At 29.9% G+C, this 25,895-nt stretch overlaps 2 protein-coding genes across 2 annotated transcripts; one reads left to right on the forward strand and one right to left on the reverse strand.

Annotated features, from left to right (window-relative positions):
* Window positions 1-44: 44 nt before the first annotated feature.
* Window positions 45-4,224, forward strand: LOC112687553 (U3 small nucleolar RNA-associated protein 4 homolog). The gene is made up of 15 exons (XM_025560295.1): window positions 45-284; window positions 370-538; window positions 602-670; window positions 793-877; window positions 939-1,125; window positions 1,187-1,305; window positions 1,387-1,539; window positions 1,603-1,673; window positions 1,730-1,957; window positions 2,019-2,214; window positions 2,272-2,372; window positions 2,433-2,528; window positions 3,343-3,525; window positions 3,594-3,680; window positions 4,035-4,224. Exons 1-15 carry the CDS (start codon window positions 181-183, stop codon window positions 4,152-4,154), a joined length of 1,968 nt encoding a protein of 655 aa, XP_025416080.1. The 5' UTR covers window positions 45-180; the 3' UTR covers window positions 4,155-4,224.
* On the reverse strand, window positions 4,165-14,619 carry LOC112687555 (uncharacterized protein C20orf85-like). The gene is made up of 4 exons (XM_025560298.1): window positions 14,189-14,619; window positions 13,243-13,327; window positions 4,448-4,589; window positions 4,165-4,393 (listed from the first exon to the last, which is right to left on the reverse strand). The coding sequence occupies exons 1-4, from the start codon at window positions 14,338-14,340 to the stop codon at window positions 4,248-4,250; spliced, it is 525 nt and encodes a 174-aa protein (XP_025416083.1). The 5' UTR covers window positions 14,341-14,619; the 3' UTR covers window positions 4,165-4,247.
* Window positions 14,620-25,895: the final 11,276 nt, after the last annotated feature.

Here is a 25,895-nt window from a genome sequence, read left to right on the forward strand (position 1 = left end):
AGGATCTTGGCTTTTGAGGTTATGTATTTCCCGTCATTAATACACGCTCGGCGATTGATGATGTTTTCTACGACATGTAAACAAAACGCGAGCAGGATTTAAAACGTTTATCGGTTTTTCGATTCGAAACGGCTCGTTTGCAAAGCCGTATACCGTCATCTCGGCTTAGTGGACGTGGCCATGGGTTCCTTCGACGTGCACAAAGTGAATTTCTACACGCCCGAACTCCTCTCCATCCAGTGCATGGTCGTCGATAGCGACGCGCAGAAGTTGGCCGTCGGAAGGTGCCTATCTGTTTGTCGTATACTTTTTTTTTTATGGTTCATTATTCGCCAACAAACCGTCTTCAATTCGAGTTCTCGCCTACAGGTCGAACGCGTCAATTGAAATATGGGACGTCTCGCACAAGCCGCACGTAGATAGGACACTGATATGTGACAGTAGTGTTGAGGGACTCGCATGGTACAACGGAAGGTTGTTCAGCTGTAGCGCAAATGGTACCATCACTGAACACGATCTTCACAGTCTTTCCCCTCTGGTTGGTAATTTAAGGAGCAAACTCCCTTGCAGCTTTACTTTAATTATTGTATTTACATTCCAGTATAATAAAACCGTGACATCCGGATCGTGTTGGTGCATTGCAATCCACAAAGAAAATGGACGTTTAGCTGTAAGATTATAGATTAGAAATATATATTTAAACATGACATTCCTGAGTCTCTACTCGAAAAACTCGTTGAGACTTAGTATTTAAATATAAATAAAATTACTTGGTTTGTCATATGGTTGTAGGCAGGAACTCAAGATGGTTATATCAACATATTCGAAATAACATATGACAGTTTAACGTATGACAGATTAATGGACAAACAAGAAGGTATTAATATACACAAGTTTAACATTTTCAACTTTTCTTAAAGTTTAAAAAAATGTTTTAGGTAAAATAGTTTGTATTTCATGGGATTTGACTGGCGAATGGTTAGTCACAGGCTCTATAAATGCTTTGAGAATATATAGCCGTAGAACTGGTCATGCTGTACATAAACTTCCAACTGGTCAATCGGAGACTATTGTTTCATCGATAGCAGTCACCTCTGATTTTACAATAATTAGTGCCGATTCACGGTATGAATATTACATTATGATTTTGACATTAATTTATTAATATTCTATGGTATTATTTTAGTGGTAAATTATGTTTTTGGGATGGAAATAAAGGTACTAATATATCAAATCACCAAGCACTTAAATCAAATGCTCTTGTAGTTTGCTTAGATGAATCACAAACAAAAGTTTATTGCAGTGGTTAGTATATACATTAATTAACTATTTAAAACTATCTATAAATAAAATATAACTTTTTAAATGATGTTTATCCATTTTTAGGTGTTGATCCAGTTATAGTATGTTCAGAATTAGTACATATGAAATCAGATACTAGTGCTGAAAGCAGCAAATGGGTAAGAAGTGTTCAACTAGTAGCTCATAGAGTAGAAGTACGGTCATTAGTTCATTTTAAAGGCAAACTTTTTTCTGGAGGTAATTAATTTTTTTTTTTTTAGCAACAGTCATGAATACTAAATTTGATAAATTATTTCATAGGTGTTGATGGTTACTTGTCAGTGAGCAGCTATCCTCCAAAGCAATTGGTCAAATACCCTCCATTAATGACTGTATGTTATTTTATTTTTATTTTTTATTTATATTATTTAATTTATCTTCATTGCAGTCTGCTATTTCCTTAGCATCAGATGCCCGTTATGTATTGATGTTACATATAGGTCATTTAGATGTTTGGTATTTGGGTGATAAACATAAATATGAAAATAAACTGTCTAAATTAGTAACTATTAAATACTCTAAAAATGATTATGTACGGTGTTCAGCTATCTCACCTGATGGCACATGGATCGTATATTCAACTGAAGAAAAACTTAAAATATTTAGTTTAATTATGGTATGTAGTCATACTTTTATCATGATTCTGTAAAACTACATTCTTACTTATTTATACATAGGATTCTGTCACTGGTGAACCAATGATTAAAAAAACTGATATTCAACCAGTTGAGTGTGATGTTTCTACTCAGTTGGCTTTTTCATCAGATAGTAAATACTTATGGTTTTCTACAAAACATGAAAATACTTTAGTATGCTTGGAAATGTCTCACAAATTTGATTTATTGACTAAATATTGCATTGATACTAGTTCATGTAAGTCATTAATACTTTCATTTAAAACTAGAATAACATATTACATAATTTTTATAGATTTCAAAGATCTTATTCACTTACTAGAAGTGTCTAATTGGAACAAATATGTTGTTGCAGCAGATAGACAAAGCAATATTGCTGTGTTTAATGAAGGAAAAGTAAGAGTAAAGTTTAGTTTTTTAACTAGTGATGTTATTAATCAAGAATGTTTTTTCTAGTTCTATTGTTTATTACCAAAATATCATTGTTCACCCACAAGTATGAAAATTCATCCTATTACAGAAAATCTTGTGATAGCATATGCGGATCGATCTGTAAGTCTAAAGTTCTAAGCAGAGGCATTCTTAGAGTTTTTTATTTGGGAGGGGGGGAATATGAAAATTTATTAAAGGTGAGCTGTAGGGGCCGAACCCTTACACCCCTTTTTTTTATATAAAAAAACAACATTCATTAAATAGAAGTTGAAAAATATTTTGTTGTTAAGTAAAACATTAAATTTACAAAACAATAAGAAATTAGTTTTCTTGATTGTTGAGTCATCATATCAAGAATTCTTTGGCATTAGTTGGGATTTCTCTATGGACGGCCAAGACGATTCTATGAATGACATTAAATTATGAAAAATATAAAATTATATTAATTTTTAAATTTTTGAAAAAAAAAACTAGTATACTTGAATTACTTTGTTTCATTTTGATCAAAAATAAAAATACAAGTCAGTCGTAACTCGTCAATACATTATACAAATTGCTAAAAACAATTGATAAACTCAAATATGTTATCACTTGTATAATCTATGGTTTTGTGAGACTAATTTATTGTTTGCATTTTACATCAATATAATATTAGATTACAGATATTAATCTGTAACCGTGGTCTGTAATTTTTTTATTTGTTCATCAATTGCATATTCGCATGGAAAATGATATCTAGTCAAAAAAATATTTATTTATTTAATTTTTATTAAAATATTAAATATCACTTATCAGTTAATCATAAAAATTCATCTTACCTAAAAAAAATTAGGCCATGGGGATGAATTCATCCTCCATATCCTTCTCCGTGAGAACACCCATGGTTCTAAGTAATATGAATTATCAAAATGCAATATTTATATTTATTTTTCAGGTTGTTGAGTTCAATTTAAATAAAAAAGAATACACAGACTTTTCTGAAAAATTGTTTTCAAACCCACCTCAAGAATTAATTAATAGATCATTTCCAATTAACTGTATTACGTTTGATGCTTCAAGAAATGATTCTATGATTTTTTCTGATGACAATACAATTTGTGTTTTAACAAAAAGCGAAGTAATTATTTACAATAGTTTTACAAGTTTTACAGCTGTAATTTTTATTAACTATTTTTGATCTTATAGGATAATTCTAGTAATCCAGAAAAAAAAATTAAAAAGCTTACATCTAAAACATTAACATATTCTATTAAAACTATCCAAAATTATGAAGTAAGTATACCTATTTAATTTTGTTTATTATTATTTATAACCATTTTTAATAAAATTTTATTTGTATTATAAGAATATTAAACACAGAAAAACTATTTTATTTTATATTTAAATACATAAATTAAATTATATTTATAATAAATATAGACAAATAATGAATTACAATAATATTAGTTGAACAAATATGAATTGTACTAATACAAAATTCAAAATTTACTTTATTAATATTCTTCAAAACTAACAATATAAATTATTATTGTTTCTAGCAGTTAATAGTTACATGTTATGTGACCTTTATTATTGATTTTCTTTTCATGCAATACATAATTATAATATTTTTGTTTATTTTTACAGCATTTGGTGTTTTTTGACTTTTTAAATCGAGAAGAATTAGTTGCTGTTGAAGTTAACCCAAGTTCATTTGTAGAAAAATTACCAGCTGTTTACAAAAGAAAATTGTTTGGCATGACATGAATATACATGACACATTTCTAAATAATTAATTTTTTTAATGTGTAATATACTCATATTATTATAACTTTTATTTTTTACAAAGATGTAAGTTATTTAACCTAGAATTATGAATCTTTGATGTTTTTGATCTGGTTCATTGTCTGGTTTCAACATTCGAGTGTCTAATTTGTTATTGAGAAAAGATTTTCCAAACAATTCTAAATCACAAACTTTATGTGATGAACGCCATCCTACAAATCCTGAAAATTTCAATAGCTGTTAAAAATTATTCTGACTGATAATAAAAATTGTACCTGATGATGTTATAGGGATACTGTCTGGTGAAGGTACTGCATCAATCAATGGTTGAATTCTGTCTTGTTTACGTAATTTTTGTCTTCTAAGTTCGATAAAATTATCTGGTAATCCCAACTTTACTGCTTCTTCACTCCAAAGCTGTGGACATATCAGATTATCAGAAAAATGTTTGAACTCATTTTTAATCAATAAAAACATTAAATTTTGTCAATCCTCTCTGATGCCTAAAATAAAAATTATTTAGAGAACTCTAAGCTTAATAGCATTGTAATATTATTAATAGTATTAATTGAAATTTCATCGGACAACAGTCAACCACCATGCTCTTTTAATGAGACAATTCTTTTAAATTATTGTTCATACCAGTTACTTGTTACTCAAATCATATAAATTTTCATGTTATGGGTGCTTAGCTAAAATTACATGCTTAAATTAATTTTTATTTTTTGAAAAAAGTTTTAACTATAAAATATCTTAATTATAATTATACTAAAAATTACTTTACATTTAAGTGATACATTACAGATAATAACATTAGTAAACTTTGTGTTTGTTCTCCGGTAAAATGTAGAAACCGTGCTTTTTAATTTTTATCAAAATACTAATGGTAAATAATTATACGCATGTCATATCCTATCGTAGTATACATTTGTACATCAGTCCAGTAGACGTTACATTTAACGCGTAAAATCCCTATTTTCTTATTATAACTACTGTGCAAGATAGCTAGTTAGACTTGTTATTGGTTTTGTCATGTGCACTCCGAGAACGACTTACCAGTGGTGGAGCACTGAGTATCAAAGGATTTCGCTTGAGGTCCTTGTTCTGTGCTAAATAACGAACGGCTGTCACGAGTGCATTGCAAAAGTCTAATAAGATAACTGTACAGCGATTTTGGGGCTTATAATATGGACACGAGTCAAGAGTCACAGTTTTATCGAAAACGTATTGCCTTACCAATTGTAGTGCATACCTTATCGCGTGCGCAATTGCGATTACTATTGCATTCGACTGCGAATGATTATTTGTCCATTATTAAGTACAATTACAGTGCTGTTACGTTATCGCGTCGATTTTATTACTTATTACTAGCAGTGGCGCAACCAGGATTCGTTTTCGATGGGGGGGGGGGGGTTTGTAGATAGTAGATTTGGAAAAAAGAAATTATTTTTACAGATGTTTGGTGGGGAAAGGGGGTAAGATTAAGTTAGGTTTATGAGTAAAATATTTAAACTACAAATTAGACGGTTTAACTTATATTTATAGATAATGCACGTTGGGAAATAATTTAGGCTCATTGAATATTTAAATAATATACTTTATTCATAATTCATAAATTAGAGTCTAATAATATAATAGTTTACAGTTTAAGATTAATTCGTCGTGTAGAGTGCTTTGCCATTTCATCTAGTACCAAATCTGGTTTAACTTCAATATCATTATGTATGTTTAAAGCAGCCATTCCATTAAGTCTCTGCTGTCCTGTAGTGTTACGTAAATAATTTTTCAGCCTTCTAAGTGTAGAAAACGACCTTTCTCCTGTAGCAGTTGTTACTGGCAATGTAATTAAAATTTGTAATAGTTTTGATATTACTGGGTACACTTGAGAATCACATTGGAAATATTTATCCAACACAGATCTTGTGTAATGTCTGACTAATCCCTGGTAATCACAGCTTTGGTACCATAAATCTAATTCTCCAAGACTCATGTTGCATTCATTTCCTTGCAACTACGATTCTCGATAGTCGATTCGATTGTATAATACTGGAGGTTACACCTAACAAAGCCACCCGACAAACGGCGTCTAAGATCAACAATTTTTTTTTCTACGATTGAAAAAAACATCAAAAAAATTTTGGGGGGGGTCACAACCACCAAACCCCCCCCCCCTTAGTTGCGCCACTGATTACTAGTATGTATTGCATTTGGCTTTGCGCATGTGTAATACACGTTACTGAGGGATGAGCCAAATGCAATACGAATAATAAATAATAAAATTAAATACATACAGTGTATATAATATAGTTTAAAATGTATAATAATTATAGCGATCTGAATTTTGTTGAAAAAAAAGAGAGAAAATTAATTTTCCTGATGCTATTTTATTTTTGCTGTCCGAACAATTTTTGATCGAAAAATGCATGATATAATTTTCTCTTTGCAAATCCATTTGATTGAAAATCAGTAAAGTATTGAATAAAAAAAAAATATTTTTAAGAAAGCACTTCATTTTCAGTACATTTTTTCTCATGCCGAAAAATCAATTATCTTTCTATCTGCATTATTCAAGAAAATTGAATTTCAAAAGTTTTGGTACAACATTTTGAAATTTGATTAAATCAATTTATTTACCTCGAAATTAGTACTTTAACTTTTTTATATTTTTTCATTTAGCCTTTTACGTATAGAATTTGGGATTGATTTCAATTGTTTAATTTTCAACACCTTTATCCCATATACGAGTATTTAGCACAGAACTAAGTATTTAAATTTTTGAAAGATTTTTTTACGATGTACTATACATAATACAAAGTTATTACAAGTAATAAACTGATATTCTTATGGCCAATATTATATGAGGAATGGGCGAAGAAGATTTTATTAGAGCTTCACGAATAATTTTTGTATAGAAAAATAATTTATAATCAAACCGGAGAAGAAGGAAAAAAGGATTAAGACTTGGTTTATCATACACATACAATATACATCATCATCAATATTTTTTTAAACCAACCGGTTTTTTCATTTTAACGGGTAGAGCGAAATATTTTTTTAACTCCTCAAACCAGTTTCTCGTGTCGCGGATTTTGAATGAGACTTCTTTTACGATATTTTAATAGAATGATTGCATCAGTACCGACCACGAGTGTAAAGTGTAAAAAATGAATAAAATTGTCGGCACGTGTCTGACCGTACCCGTGTACGTGACCTATCAAATTTCTAACGTACATTATCATATCGTAATATTACAACGGCAGCGACTTAACTGCATCTCAAAATGAAAAACGTACATCGTGATGATATTAATATACGATTTCTGTGAACGCCACCGGGGTGTAGTCCTCATCGCATACGTTTGGTAGATAATATTTTTATGTTTCATACATATTTAAAAAGGTATTTCCCCCCTCCCCATCACTAGTACGGTAAAAATACTCCAGGTACACACCATATTGTATTTATCAGGCGCGGATACAAGGTAGGGGTAGCTATGAGGGTTGAACCCCCCCCTTAGACTTTAGGTAGAATCATATCGGACGTAGGTACTTAAAATGTTTAAAAAAATTAGACGTAAGAAAGACTTCATACAAATCGACATGTGCTAAGAAATACCACTAAAATAGCACATTTTATACTATACCACACCGTGTACCACAAGTGGATTAAATGACCACCGTATGGTTCCAGTACGTAATTTCCACATTATCAGCAACACTAATACAAACGTAGAAATTGAAATGATAAACACAAAGGTAAACGGTAATCGAAATTAAAACATGACACCATAAAACATGGTAAAACATTTTTGTCATACCTGTAGGTACCGAAAATTTGGTTTTTGACCGCGGTCGAAGCGTTAGAATTTCACATTTATGCTGTGTCCAACGTGAACGCGGCGAACGCAAATTTGCGGCAGTTGCGAACGAATTCGCGTTAACCGCATTCACCGCTCGTAATCGTGTCCTACGTGTCGCGGTGAACGCGAATTTGTGGCTAAACCATATTCAGATATTTTTTACTTTTTTTTACACGCAGTGTATTTTGAAGTGAGTTGTGCGGTATATTTTACACGTTTATGTTCCACTCTTTTAAAAACAAAAACAACTAAAAATGTCTTTTAGTCTTCAAAAACAATTGTTAATATTGAAAAGTGCTGAAGTGAAATATTTAATATACTTTGTATTACATTTATTCCAAAGAACACATTCATTTTTTGTACCTCAGATATAATGAGCTCCATATTGATCATACAACAATATCTTAAAAATATATAATACTATTATAGTTAAAACACTATATATTATAATTTAATAATATATATTACCCGTTTACCTATTCGTATCATAAAATAGTCGTATGAAAATTATTAAAAAATCATTTATAATAATAAATCGTAAATTGTAATAGAAATATTTTGACGTCTGTTCACTCAAACGCGCGACCAAAAACAAAACAATTTGATTTTCAAACCGTGCGGCGAACGAATTAATTCGTTCACGTCGCCCACGTTTATCGCGTACGTTGAACAATCTAATCTATATTTATATGTTTTATAATTTTATTCGCCGCGTCGCCCGCATCGCAACGCTTTTGCCACCGTTCGCCGCGTTCACATTGGACACAGCGTTATCCGTCCAGTAAGATGGGAATCCAATATTGGCGGGCGGTAAAGTGGAAATCCCTGTAACACAGTGTAGTAAAGTGGAAATTTCCAAGAGCGCAGGCCGCGTATTCCCGGCACAACCAGAAACTTAAATGTATACCCTTATTGTTTTTGAAACTTAACACACTGAAATTTCATAGTGTTCAATCTTATTGTATTTAAATCTTATCATGTAACTTTCTTGACAAACAAAATTTAATTCAAATAATTAAAATCCTTTGTGTTAAAAGTTGACGACCATTTGAATGTAAACTTTTGCATATGAAAAAGCACTAATAATAAACTTAAAAGTCTTACTTTTAATAAAAATTAAAATACTCAAAATAACTTAGATATATAATAAAATAAATAACGATGATTCAAGATCAATTTATTTGTTTTCGTGAAGGTGTGTTGTTATCAGTGGCGGTCAAATAATTTTGTCATGGGGGGATGTAGCTGATTTTTTAACAAACACTATATATAAAAATCTTTATTTTTAAACATGGAAATTATATTAATGATATTTATATTATTAAATCTATTTTTCTGGTTTTTTTTGCCAATTCATCCAGTACTTCGTCTACAGTTATATTGACAACCTCACGATGAACAACCATTGTGGTTAAACCATTGAGACGACTCTAAAATAATATAATTACACAATTCAAATAATAATATAATATATTATGTTAAGCATTAAGTACTAAATTTAAATTTCATACATTCTTATAATTTAACTATAAGGAAATTAAAAAAATCTAAAAAGTTTGTTTCAATTAATATTTTAGTGTTTTATATTTGAACTGTTAATTTTATTCGAGCCTAGAGACTGTATAATAACTAATAAGTACAATATATTTATTTTTTTAAATAGAAAATAGATGAATACCTATATTATATTATGTATAATATGGATTAATTATAAATATTTAAAAAAAGGTCATGGGGGGATACATCCCCCCCGTTTGACCACCACTGGTTGTTGTGGTGACGGGAAATAATTGTTATTTTAAGAGATAACGGAAATATTTGTCGAGATCGGAAGAATCTTTTAAGACTATTATTTCAATATAAACAACTCTCTTACTGTTTTTGTGTATTATTATAGGCGTTGAAAATATTTGCAAGGCATTCAATCATCCATGAAATTCTTAAAAAAAATCCAAAACCTGCTCCCTTACTTATAGGATCGTCCACTGTTGAATTACTTTCATTCCAAAAGATAATTTCTCTTTCACTCATAAGTGCTATACAATAAAGAAATCGAAATGATAAACACAAAGGTAAACGGTAATTGAAATTAAAAAATTACTCTCTAGGTATAACATTTTTGTCTCAACTGTACCGAAAGTTTGATTTTCGACTATGATCGAAGCATTGGATGTCACATTTATTCGGCCAATAAGATGGGAATCCCATAGTGGCGAGCAGTAAAGTGGAAATCCCAAAAAGTGCCAGGGGGGGAGGTAAAGTGGAAATCCCTATAACACGGTGTAGTAAAGTGGAAATTTCCAAGAGCGCTCCCAGCACAACCAGAAACTTAAATGTATACCATGGTCCGTACAAAACATAAACTTTCGGTTAAATCTTATACACATAACACAACCTCCTTGCACGTCGCATATACGTTTAAACATATTTCGTTTTCATTGTTCCCACACAGGTGCGTTGGACGTTACGGATACATTTGTTTTGCGTGATTTATATAATAATTCGTATTAAAAAATGAGATCGTTCGCGCAAGTGTAACGTCGCCGTTCAAATTATCTCATTTCGTGTTAACACGAGCACCCGATAACGGTGACAGCGTGTGATGTTCGAGAATTTTCGATTTGTGCGTTATCGTGGTACGATTATCACTGGTCCGTGGACGCCATTACTGCCGGGACTTTTTTTTTGTGACTTTTTAATTTTTTTTTTCCGTGGACACTCTTCTGCGAACGTCCGACTCGTAATTTTTCCCGTGCTACCGGCCGTGTGTTTTTGTTATTGCCGCATAGCACGGTAGAGTCGCCATCTCCGGGGACCACTTCGTGTGTATAATGACTGTTCGAACCGTAGCTGACAACTGTCCGCAAAATTTTCTTTCGGTTATCGTCGTACGCGGAGAAGCCAGTTAATGTAAATGGAGACCAACACTGCTGATTAACCGATTCTTCTGCCGGTTGTGGCGTTTGTCGCACGTGTGAACACGGTCGCGTGGGCATAACCACTCGAACGCAAGACCGTCCAAGGTATGTTCCGTTATATTTGTTAAAAATATTATACTTATTAGTATACGATTTGTCTTGCTATATTATTACAACAAATTATATTTATCATATTTATTATTAATTTTTTTGGTAATATAACTGTGGCGCCTTTGGCCCGTTTATTCCGGCATTTATTATAATTTCATTGATTATCCTTGTTAAGTGTTCTTTTTTATTGCAAACGACGTGAGTACGCCACACAATTGAACTAATGATGGTTTGACTGCGAAGCGCGCAAAGAAGCATAAATACGAAAGATGACAATCAGTACAATAATTGTAGTGAACCATTAACTTCACCATACACGGTTAAAACAGCAAATGCTGTTTCACTAAATCTATTGCCTGAAAAATCAAAAGAAATATATATAATGGCTTATGAAAAACTATAAAAATTGAGAAAAATAAATAAGACCAAATCGTTGTCGGAAAATGTGTTTCTTACAAATTTTAACAAATTATCTACTGAAATTAAACCGTCAACTCTATGATCTATTTATTCAATGCTAAAAGCATGAAAAATATGAAACATAATATTAACGTTGGTACTTATTTAAAATTACAAGCTTTTTTATAGAGAAAATCGAGTGGATTAAAAGTAAAAATTCAAAAGTTTTTGACTTCAACCGATTTAAAAAATTCATTGACGAAGCTCCTGTTATTCAATATTTAGTGAAAAGGTAAGTGAGATAAATTGTTTTGTATATATTGGTTATTCATTCTCCGTTCATTTATTACAATATATGTAATATTCATTAGTGAAATATATATATTACACATTAAATTTCTCTATTCAAAAACAAATTGTTCACGATCATTTACTATTAAAGGGGAGTTCTATGATATTTTTAAGAAGTACATGGATTTATGACCCACGAATGTATTGTCAGATAGATTTTTATTTTAGTTTTAAAAACGGTCTAGCAGGTTATTGGAAAAATTATTACAGAGTTAGGTTATTTAATATTTATTTAAACAATTTATAGTTTTAATAGTAAAATAATAAATATAGTTAATAATATAGGTGCCTAGGTATTTTAAAATAATTATACTTGTGGATTAAAATTATAAGTTATAAATTTCAAAAAGGTGAAAATATCATAAGTACTACATCTATTTAATATACATTCTACTTTTTTTTGTTGTATCTTTATATATGTATTTATTATTTTAAATTGAAATTGATTGGATTTTATCATTTCTTTTTTAAGATTTGATTTCAATCTTGTTAATTTTAATTTAATTTATGTATGTGGTGTGTTACTGTGACAGCCATTATCGGTGATTTTTAAAAAACTGAACATTAAAATATATGGATGCCGATTTCAAATAATATAAGCTTGGTATGGGAATGCACACGGAAATGGATCAAGTATAGTTTACAAAATTCTGAAATAAGCAAATGGTTGATTATTTGTTATAGATTAGTGTTCTTAAAGCCGGAGAATGTTTCAGGCATTTTTTTTACATTAACCCTAATGGAATCGAAATGTAATGACAATCGAGTTACTAAATTCGCAGATTATTTAGTTGATACATACGTAGGAGAAGATGTTATTTTTCCGCTTGATCTGAGGTAGCCTGTGCGATAGTTGATATGTATTTAACAAATAATGCATGTGGATCATTTCTTGCGAATTTGAATTCAAGTTTCAATTCTACTCGTCCCAATATATATTCCGTCATTACGAAATGAAAAAAAGTACAAACAGAAACGTACATCAAAACCAACAATCTAAATGCACCATTTCAATTTCAAAATATAAAAACTAAAAAAAAAGAAATCTTAAAAACAGCAATTACAAAATATAAAAATAAGGAAATATCGGTGAGTGAATACGTCAAACACATGGCTTTTTACCTAAAAAAATAGATTTACATTATAATCTAATATTATAACACTAAAATTTTTGCATACACTTTCACCCTTTTTATATATAAATATATGTAGGGTGACTTATAGTAATTTTTTAATTTTCCGGGTGTGGCATGTTTGGGAAAACAATATCACACTTCGTATTAAGATTTTGATCAAATCGAACCGACAGTTTCATATTTGAATATTAAACATTCGTTTCGCGTACACATTACAAATACATAGAACATACACGCGCAATATTAATTTGTATGTAAAAATGGTAACCGTAAAATAAAAAGTACTGCGCACTTACCGTTTCTACGTTGTTTTTCGAATAAAATCCCCATCGCTCTGGCCATCTGGCCCGCAATTCGTTCTCCCGGTTTATTATGGTTTTCCTGCAGCAAAAATTAAAACGACAACGATAAGTAAACAAGTCGATCAAACGAAAACGCTCATTCATTCTGCCCATAGACGGAACTAGAGAGTGGAAGACGGGCGTCCATCCCCGGGCGTAAAATTTTAAAGGGTGTAATTTTTGTTATTATTAACAAATAATTTGATATTTATAACTTTATTAAATATTGATATTAGGTTAAAACTCAATAAGTATTATTTTATATTAACTATTGGAAAAAATTCCCGAGAGTGTATTTGATTATTGGTCTATGATAGGGCGTCATTTTAACATTTTTCCTAGTTCCACCTCTACGCTAAACGACCGCGTGCGCACAACCCGGATGCTGAACGTTCGTTATGGGTGTTGTTATTCAGGCACAAAGTTATTCCGCACGCGTTCCGTCTGCGACACACGGGGGCGTATTTTGACTTATTTATAGAGTGGGGGGGAGAGCGACTCAGATGTTTTTAGGCTTAAAATTTACAAGAAAAAAGTTTTTGGTAATATTTAAATCAGGTGAATCCTTAATATTTGTGGTTTTTCTTTTTTTTTTTAATCTAATGCCGAATCCACTTAGAATCGACTTTTGTGCAGTTCTTTTTTAACACCTTTCCATATTTTGAAAGTTACGCATGTGTTTTATTTGATTTTTCACTGAATATGGACCTGACAAAAAGCCCAATTCAGTATTCACAGTCACGCGTAGTTTGATTTCGTTTTAAAACGATCCACATTAAAAAAATTTGAAACGTGTATCTCACATATAATCAATTCCTTAAATACGGATTAAGAGGGGGGGGGCGATTGCCCCTTCGTCCCCCCCCTAAAATACGCCCATGGCGACACATTGTCTACTCACAACCGGCCGTCGCACTGCACCTTGTCCACCTTCTTGTTCTTCTTCCTCTCCTGCGGATGACCGTTATTGTTCTTATTGGCGTTTTTATTGTTGTCACTGGTGCCGTTGTCGCCGGTCCGTTTCACCTCTTTGCGCCGCGATAAGTTGGACATTTCGCGGGCTATTTACCACCGCGATGTCCTCGTGAGCACCGCCAGTGTCGAACCATTGACAGAACTCGGGCGCGCACGTATCGGGTGTAAAGGAACTCTCGTCTCATCGACCCAACACACGTCGCTTGGAAACCGAACCCACTGGAACGCTGTTCGTCGTTTTTCGTGAGCTAGTAGGCTAACTCGATTGATTAAATGTAATAACACGACGACGATTTACATTTCAATACAACACTTAAATAATTTTTACACGAGAAAAGTTTTTGCACTGCAGTTCTCCGTATACTTAAGTCTTTACGAGTTACGAGTGAGAAGTGAGGCTCCGAGTAACAGATCTGCTCCCCTTCTACGCAGTGTTTTACTAACTAGAACAGCATAATATATGTTCTTAGATCAATTACGTAATGGGTTTAATCTACGAGACAAGGTTGTTTTAACCATTATCGGATTTGCGTACAATATTCTTGATCAACAAAATCTACTCAATGGATACGTCATGTCGTATTCGTATGGATCACGTTCTCCAGTGCCTTCGGTAAAGAACGTTCGCCACTAGGAAATCCGACACAGAAGGCCGTGGATTTTGGAAAGCGTATTGTGAACACTATAACTTCAGATTTCCTAAAAAAATCCTAAAAAATAACTTACCTACTGTTGTGTTGTGCAAATGTAGTGTATTATTACTATCGTGATTATTTTATTATTATATATTTTTTTATTATTGCTATGATTTTACAACGAGATGCGAAAAAACCTTTAATGTATTTTGCCTTTTGGTCTCGTTATGTTGTCGTGTCACGCACAATCGTATACTAATTATTGTTATTACGTTACGGAACATGCATAACGCATAACATTAATTGTTTAATGTATATTTATTGCGCGCGTACACGTCAAAACGATGTTTGACGAATAACTACTATAGTGGACGCGAAAAATCTATAATCGATAAATCTCTATGAGTTCCTTTATGTGCAGCATATTATTTTTACTCATAAACGTTATTTTTTTCCTTTTTTATTCGATTCCGGCTTTAAACATTTTTTAAAACTGTTAATCAATATTTTAGTTTTATTACCGCGATATAATTCATTTTTTATTATTTTTCTTTTAAAATTTAATTTCAAATGTGTATTTTTATTTGAAATCTCAATTATAGTTTATATTTTTAATCATATTCATAAATTATAATATATGAATAGGGATGGTTATAAACTTATTTCAACATGGTTTTTTTTTTTTTTTTTTTATCGTACCAAGAATAACAAATGTATCTTTTTACTTGGTTCGCTTATTACGTATAATAACCCATAGTAATATATAGTTTTAAATTACTTGGGTAAATAATCATTTTCGACATATTATGTGAAAAACAGTTTTTTCTGTACTTTTATTTAAATAAAAGAACAAAAGTAAAATAAAAAATGGCTTCTATATGAATTGAGATAAAAACTTTGTACGAAATATTGTAGGCATGGCCATTTGTATTATCGTATCAGCCTTAAATCTGTACAATATATATATACCACACTAGTTAATAAATGATCATATAATGTTTATTGAACAACCGAAATATATTGCTATAATAAATATTAAATTGAACAAAGAGAATATATTTTTAAAATGACGCGAGAATATCAACATTGAAATTATGTGATAAGAGTAGAATATAACATATTTGATTTTTTTCTTACTGTCATAAATTGTAGTACACAACGAGAAAAACAATGAAGTGATACAATTAATTTATAATAAATATTGTATCGAAAATAATATGATCAGAACAGTGATCGATTTATAATTATAAACATAATCAATGGTATAGTTCAATATCTCACGAAGCAGTTGATAGGATACTTTCTTTTGCTCATTATATTTTCTATCAGATAATGTATCAATATTTAAATATACATATCATTAATTGTGTCCCAGATAGCGATATAATATTTAAAAAAAAACACTGAAGGAATGTTTTTAATAGAACTATTACTATGTCAAAAAGTTTTATACTAATTTCCACATAATTATTCAACGTTCCTATAATATTCTGACGTTATTATTTGGCCACGTAATATTCACTATCATTATTTCAAAACGGAATACTCAATGTTATTGTTAAAACGTTTTCTTAAACTAATCAAAACATTGATGGTATAATATTTTTCATGGAATATTCTTAAAACGATGATCGAAGTTTATATAAATATAAATTATGTTAATATAAAAAAATCTGGTAAAAACTTAATTATAATCAAGACGGGTTAGTTGACCATTTTTGTAGTTTACCATATTTTGTCTTACATAATTTTCTTTTTTTACATACCATCTTCCGTCTTTATAGTTATATGAATACTTCGTTATTTAATATAAGTTTCTTTTGCTAATTTTTTTAAAATATTTGTGAATTGGAACATATTCAGGTGTGCTGAGTAAAACATACTATCAAACTTGGGTTGGAAGGCTTCACAACTATTCGTAGTTCGAATTATAGGCTTTATGTAAGAATTTAATATATAATTGGAAAATGTCTGTACTTTTCATTTTCATATAAAATTGATACAAAATCGTCAGTAAAATAATCCTCTACTTCATTTGGTTTTAATTTTTTTTTTATATTTATGCGCAAGACACGCACGGACAACGGGTATCATCCGGGCCTGCAGCTGCAAGTAGCGCGCGTGGTGTAGGATCGGAATCGATTAACGTCGGTTGGGCGGTTAATTAAAATAATTTATAAGAAAGATAAGGAAATCGTTAACGGTAACAACGGCAGGTAACAACCCTAGAGTTGTGCCCAACGAATACGCGTTGCCGAGGCGTACACAGGTCACCACCACATGCATGGTATTGTAATTATGAGCGGTTGCGGTCTCGGGCAAAAGGGTGGACGGCGGCGCAACGTATAACAAACGCTCGTGTAGCGTATTACGTTATGCCACAAGGGTGGCTGAGCCAGCCGGGGGATGAAGCAGGTGTTGCGAGGCGGCGAAGGTCGGGCGAGTAGACGCGCGTGGATACGACCGCCGCCGTGACTCGAAGACCGGAATTTATAGTTTATTTTTTACCCACATGTTTGTATGCACGTTTTACGTGTACATGTTCACGCAAACCGCCGACGAAGGGTGTCGTCGCCGGAGGAAATACGGTCAAAGGAAGAATATTATTGCGTTCATTTTGTTTACGCAGGTATTTTATGTGCGTGTGTGTTGTATGCTGTATGTAGGTAGGAAGCACTGCACATGAATCGCGCTCCGATAAATTTTAACGAATACGCCACTCGCGTCCTAACGTAAAAACATTATTTTCCTTTCCACTAAGAACTGTCGTTAGCAAATTATGGCAGGTTAAAAATATTGATTTTCATTGCTATTATGTAATTAGAAATAAATAAAACAAAAATATGTAGGCTTAAATGATAGGAATGTAATATAATAATTAAAATAAACAATAAAAACAAAATTATTATTAATATAAAATTAAAAAAAATGTGGTAAAAACTTAATTATAATTAAGACGGGTTGATTGGTCATTTTTATAGTTTGCCATATTTTGTCTTTGATTAATAAACTTGGATTGGAAGACTTCACAACTATTCGTAGTTCGAATTATAGAACATGAATACATTGCCTGCACCGAAAGTGGGTTGTCACAATCAGGCTTTGTGTATATATTTAATATATAATAGAAACATTTCTGTACTTCTTCACTGTCGGTAAAATTGATACAATATCGTCAGTAAAATTATTCTCTACTTCATATGGTCTTAAAAATGGGAGGCCAAAAAAAAAAATTTCGTCGTTTAAATAAGACCGGACGCAATTCGTGTGTATCCGTAGGAAGTATACTTTTTATGTGTACTAGGTGATTTTTCAAACGTTAAAAATTTGTTTTTTCGGTTGACTCGTGTGTTTTCGTATCACTCGTGAGAATCAACAGATATACATTATTATTATTATATATAAAAAATAAAAAAATAATTATTTTTACACTCGCATTTTAAATATTTTCTCTTCGGAGGGGAACATGGAATATCGTAAAAATGTTAAAAGTATTTGAAAGTATTCAGCCGTCAAAAGTTACGAAAGCGTGAGCATCTTTTTGAAACTAAGCCACTTCCGCTGTTGCGGTTATTGGCGTTATGTTTAATTTGTCAATGGTTAATTAAGTTAGTTCAAACCCAGTATTTTATCCATTGGTAAAATACGAATGATTTCCAAAAGTTGTCAATGTCTAAAAATAATCTTGATTGTATTGCCATTTATTTCTTTTTGGCTGTGATGTAGTTCGAATTGTATGAAATATTTATGGTCGCATATTCTGGAACAGAATACTCTTTTGAAAACGTTATATTCAAATTGAAAATCGAACCATGGAATTTATTATTTATTATGAGTTTCAAAGATTATTGCAATAAAAAGGAATGCCAGAGGACCTACCCGAAAGCATTGGTATTCCATACTCCATTCGTATGAACTTTAAATATTTAAAAAATACTAGTTCAATGTTTGATTTAAAAATTTATCAACTGTTTCCAAAATGAATTTTTTTTTTTTTTTTTTGCTTTAGAGTATGAAATGTACGATGTGGGTGTTATTATTAAAACGTGATTATTGTATTACGATTTTCAACAGTTGCAAAATTAAAATAATTTGAAGTTGATGTTGATTTGAATGAAGTTGATCGTAAAAATGAATGTCTAAATATCATTCTGTACAACGTAAAGTGAACATAATATAGTATTGTATATATTTACACTTCGCATCAACTATAAGTGAACACTTCGATACTAACACATATTATCAGTGTTGGATTAATTACTTTAAAAAAGTAATAAGTTATTTTACTCGTTACTCATTACTTAAATGTAATGAAATTACATTGCACGTTGCTCAAATAAAATTGGAATGAAATTATTTTACTTTTCAATAATAAAAGTAGCTACGTTACTTTCAAGTAGCAATTGAAAAAAATTAAAAATATATTAACTTATGGTTAAATACTATGAAAAAAGAACTATACCACTTATAACAATGTGCTTTTTTGAATTCTATTAACTGATCTTGAATGTAAAAAAAAAAATTAAATATTTTGGTTTTTATTGAAAAATGCATAATGATAAGGGTCCTCAAAATTTTGATTGGTACACAGGCCTCAAGTAGTCTAGTTTTGGCACTGCAAGTGTAGTATGAGTGTCACATGAATTCAAATTATGTTTTAAATTATTAAATTTATTAAAATAAATCCAGTAGCTTTAATTAATTTAATTTAATAATAATATTTTCATAGTTTGATTCTGTTTAAAGCAAAAACTTACAAGAACGCGCACATTTTCTCGGTATCAACCACAAAAAAATTGGCGGTATACCGATCTTTCAATATATGTATCATGTAAAATGGTATTTGAAATGTTAATTTTTTGTTGATCAAACAGAAATGTGTTATTCAGAAAACCTGTCCATAATTCTAAAACTGTCTTTGGACAATACTCGTCTTGGATGGACATTTTATTTGTCCCAGTAAATATTGTGATGTTCATATTATTCTGGGTAAATCAGAAATAAATATAAAACGATACGTTTCTTTTGGTAAATGCTTCTGTCTTACTGAATTTTATTACAATAGTTAATTTATACGAGAGTGGATTAATGAGAATTCATGGAATTAAAATTATTAATTGTTTATAAGATAATTATACTCGTTCAAGAGTTGTACACTATTATTATAAATGCGTTGTATAGTAAGAACCATAAAATACTCGTAATTTTTAATTAAATTAATAATATTGTCGATATTATAATTCTATGGTCAAATAAAATGATTTTTTTTTTTAGAATGAAAATAATAATATTTTAATTAATAACATTGTTATGATACGTGAAGTCAAAATATTTCGATTTATTTAAATCTTCAAAACTTATAATTATTAATCAAAAAAACGCTAAGGCCAGTTTTTTAATTATAGCTAGAATATAATCTAACTGATATTTAATACCAAAACTATCAAATCATTATAAAAGAAACACAATCATAGGTTATAAATATTTATGACTTGTCGTGGTCTTATTAGGTAATATTAATTATTATTGGCCGTAAAAAATATTTATTTTTGATCTAAAAACGTCTATATTTTATAAAAATCTATTAATTCGGGTGTTTTTTTGAGTTCTCATTTAAAAAATTGATGACTATAAATTATTTTATTTATAAATGATATTTCATTTTCATTCATTCTTTATATCTACTATAATATTATTAATTATTATTATCGTATGACATCTACTATATTATATTAGCTGACGATTTAAAAATAGTCTACATCATCAAAATCGAATTTGTTGTTAAATGCCAGAACTCTGAAATGTGCCAGAACTGTTATTAGTTTCCTATACAATCAACAACATAAATAGATTTTGGTAAAAAGTGATGTATTTGAAATTTAACTTTTTTTTTTCTTGATTTTCTATTAAAATATTTTTAAATTTTCAAAAATTAGTAAGAAATTCTTAAACCTACTTGTATAATAAGTAGTTATTCCTTTAGATAGATATGAATACTGCCTAAACTACGATCTGCGTCCAATTTTCGATCAATAAAGATAAAATATTATAACTTTAAAGCACTTAGTACTAATTATATTTAAAAATATGTTCATACTCTACATAAAGCTGTCTAGACAACATAAATAAAATAAAACATCTAAAATTAGATAATAAAATGCATTTACAATCCACGAAAATTAAGTTTGTCTAGTGACAGAAGAGGTACAGATTTTTGTTAGATCTCTGAGACGGGAGTTTTTTTTTAAATTTAAAAGAAGCGATAAGTCTTAAATTCACAAAACAATTCTAAACATAGCTTAAGTGACTCGCCTAAGTATATACAGTTAGTATAAATGTTAAAAAAATATAAAATAATGATGGGTTAAAAGATTTGAAACATATATTTATAAATATATTGTTATTGTTAAAGCATTATTAAATTATTTTATTCCAAAAATATCATCCGTTTATCCAAATGTATAAATTATATTAAAACTTACTAATACAACAATGTAAAACTGTATTTTATCGTTAAAATTTAAAAATTGATTGCTTTTAAATTTGAAATAATATCTAACCACATTCAATGAAAAATTATCTATACTTCTTCTTCTTCGCCTTTCTCTCAACTATTTGGGGTCAGCCTCCCTTGTCCTAAACCTCCATTTGTCTCGATTTTCTTCTATATCCCCTACGTATAGAACTTCTTTATAACATTCTCAATCGTATCCAACTATCTCTTTTTTGGTCTTCATCTTTCTGTTTGCTTTTTAACGTTAATTTTCATAACCACTCTTAATACTTTGGTTTCTTCTCGCCTCATCACATGCCCAAACCATTTCAGTCTCTTTTCTCCCATTTTGTTCACTATTGACGTTACACCGAAATTACTTCTCCCATATTCGTTCCTTATTCTATCTTATCTTGTTACTCCACTCATCCATTGAAGATATATATTATATATTACCCATCTATTAGTCTATTATTATCTATAATTTATACAAAAAGAGTTATTACATAGAGCATTTGGAATCATTGTAGACTATACTAAAAGTTATTTAAATGAAATTCCAAGGAAATTCCTGAGAAAATTAAATAAACTAACTTTTCAAAAAACCTATTTTGCTTAGTGCGATAGATCTATTAGATAATATTGTGGGTAAAATCATGATATTCCTCACTTTATTTATAATATTAAATTGTTAATCAAAATGTTATAGATCATTCGGTGATGGTTAGGAAAATGTACTTGGTGTATATATTTCAATTATTGAAATCTACTGTTATACATTTATTTATACTCCAAATATTAAAATTTCTGAAAAAAAGTCATTTAAAAATACTGGTAAACCACGTTCGTATTTTTGAATTAAATTCATATTACAGTTTATATATAATAGCCTATTATGAACAAATTTATGATTAATTTCAGATTTTAGAAATTTGAAAAATCCCAACATTAATCAACAACATAATTTAGTTCGGTAGTTACTAATACGGTATTTAATATGATAAGACTTCAATATTGTGAATTCCAACAGAAATAAGTTTTCTCTTAAACTAACAATTCAATTTAAATGTTGTATTGCGTTAAATTTCCAATATATTGATACAATAGATCTTATCATAGAGCAGATTAAATAGGGCTGAGTAAATATAATTTTTTTGGTATAAAATTTTCATTAGATAACCAATACCATTTAAAAGCCTCCAACTCTAAAAATTACACTTTAAAATTCCAAAATATTTCTATAGTAGTGATAGTTTCAGAAACGGAATAAGTCCATTTTTAATTATTATTTATTCATTTTGATGAAATATTTAGAACATGTAGTTTATTTTTTTGTACAATAAATAAATATGATTATCAATAAAAAAAATATATTTCAAATTATATTATACATTAGACATAGTGTAACAAAAAAAAAAAACAAGAATTCACTTAAAGAGGGAAGCCCACCAGTGTAGGAATCTTCTTGAACTCAACAAACCTCTTTACATTATGATCAATTATGTAGTAATGCATTTTTAATAACATAAGTTTAATGTTAATATGCCACAATTGTAGTTTATTAAACTAAGTTTATGGAAAAATGACTATAACCTACAGATTTTCGTATCATTTCTAGGTCACACAATAGACAATAAGACACAACAAAACAATAAAATTATAACCAGGTAATCGATCATTTTTATCTTATTTTTTCTTATGTTTGGTAAATATTAAATATAATAAAATATGCATTTTTGTTAATATACTTTAATTGAGCCACTTGACCATTGAGTAAATCTTCAAGGCCATGTATTGACCAGCACAAACATTTTGTGAATTAAGCGGCAAACAATAAAAGACAAATAAAACGACGAACCATATTGTTAGGTCGTCTACAATAGTAAGTGTGTCTGGATTTGAATTTATAATAAATGCATGTGCACATGCTCTCTTATCGATTTTTTTATTATATTTAACGAACATATTAAAAATATAACATTTTAGAGGTTAAACTTTTTGTGAGTATTTTTGGTGATTTTATTCAAAGGAAATTCTCGCATCTATGTATATTTAAGTTACCATTAAGATTAGGTATAAAAAAAACTTAGAACAATAACGAAATAAAATTTTTCATGAATATTTGATGAAAAAAGATCTCTCTTAATTCATTATATGAATTTCTGTTTCATTTTAAATAATTTCCAAAAGTAAGAACTGTATATATATATATATAAATTTTGATTTATTATGATAATAGTTCCTGTATTATATTTATGAGGGTGGCATTAATGTGCCTCTAAATTAAAATATTCCAATCCGATCTGTTATGATCCACATAATTTCTCGGCAATAAATCAATACAAATATACTCTAATGTTGATAAAATAAAAATACTATATAATTTTCACTCGAATTAATGTATGAAAGTAGGTGACGGTAAAAAAAAAAAATAGTTATACTGCGATTAAAACTTTAATTTTTATGTAGCGAAAATCGATTTCAATTTGTTTTTCTGACACTTAAAATTAAGCGCACCGTCGAGACATTATCATGGTATTATTTATAGGAACATAATATACGCGAAAACAGGAACCTCGCAGAAGAATAACAAACATCACCGGCTATCGTCGTCGCCATTTATAATAATATTAATCCAGGCAGACAGGTATAACTGTGTACATACACCTAACCGTATATATGTATATGCATGCAACATGCGAGTATAATACGATTTTCTTACTTTGACGGTCGGACTATTACACTCGCTCAACTTCGTTTTATATTTATTCGTTTTTTCTCTGCGTTTCGTAGCTTACAAACAAGGTGTGCGTGATTTCCCTGCAATTTTGTGTCGTACGTCCGATGTATACGGAAGGTGCACTTGTTTATTTTATTATTATTATTATTATTATATTATTAATCATCATTTTTTTCTTTCTCCTTTGAACTTTTCTTCCATCCAGATCACCGTTGACGTAATGAAATATTCAGTTATTAAACTCGCAGATTCACCGATACGAACCAGTCTGTATACCCTTTCGATGCATTTTTTAATCGCATGTATATTCCACGGATGCTTCCCGTATATACGCTTAAACCGTATATTTTATTTAGATATGTCTCTACACCATGTGTACACGATACATTTACGTGCATATCGATATAGTATGTATATGCGTTCACGCTTTCAGTTTTAATTATTTTTCACTGTATCCTACTTTCGGTGCACGTGTATCACCTATGCTTCATAGACACGTAACGGCTTCGCAACGTAAAACGAAACGTCTAAATAGAAAACAACGGGTAAGAAAATACAATTTTTATAGAACGGTATCTTACGGTTTGTGACGCGAATTCTTACCCGTCCCAACGAAACGTTACTTCACAAAAACTGTATAAGTTTTTACATCTTATATTTTATGCACCTACCTAATATTTTAAAGGTGAGATTTAATTGATATCGTTCCCCCGGATGCATGTAAATTCCGCCCAAAAATGATAAATTTTATCCAAAATAAACTACAGGTAAAATAAGGTACAGGTAAATAATCTAACTATTTAATCAATGGTACATATAAATTCCGCCCGAAAAAAATTGATAGTTAACAAACACGTCTAACATATAACTTATAAGTTATAAGTAAGAGTTCATATTACTTAATGAAGTTTAAAAGTTTAAAGTTACTTTTATTTGTATTTTTCGATCAAAACCGTATAGGTATAATAGCCAATAGGTTTATAAAAAATACATTTATTACTTACTGTTAATTAAAAAATCTCGGAATGTGTTTTATTAAACATATTATTACTGATATAACATAGATTAATCATTATAATTTATAAGTAGGTATTTAAATATAAAAAAAAAAAAAAAATACAAAAGTATTAAGTAGATATTTAAATAAATATATATTTCACACATTACGTCAATAATTAGCATAATATGTGGCAAAGTTTATAAAATATGACGTTATTGATTGAGATACGATTCTTCCGTGTTCGTTTGAAAATTACAGTTACGGAACGCTTAGTTTTAAAATATTTATTTTTCCGGGCAGAATTTATATGTGCCTTTTATACTTGGATATTTTCCCCGGCGGATTTTACCATAGACCTTGTTTTTACCTATTCATTTCGAGCGAAATTTACAATCGCCCGTTCCCGCATACATGTGATTGACATCCAGAGTTCTAAGCGTAGCATACAAATCGAATTTTTATACGAACAAATGATGGGACTGCAAACAAAAAGCGTATAATCATCAAATACTAAAATGCAATCAGTTACCGAAAAAAGTGATTCGTTTTAATTTTTAAAATTCAGTCTTACTCATATGAGATGTACGAGGAAAAATACCATATACTATATCTGATCTGAATTTCAAACAACGTTATGATAGAAAAGATCCTTAAGTTAAATGTTAAAATGTATTTTGCATTCTACCAAACGAAGCCATATAGCTGTATCATTTAAATGACGTTGGTGAATTTTTTATGGAAATATATGTATGAACACTTACATGT

Source organism: Sipha flava, unplaced genomic scaffold (assembly GCF_003268045.1).
Source record: "Sipha flava isolate LNK unplaced genomic scaffold, YSA_version1 35_pilon_pilon, whole genome shotgun sequence".
In the NCBI taxonomy this organism is placed as follows: Eukaryota; Metazoa; Arthropoda; class Insecta; order Hemiptera; family Aphididae; genus Sipha; species Sipha flava.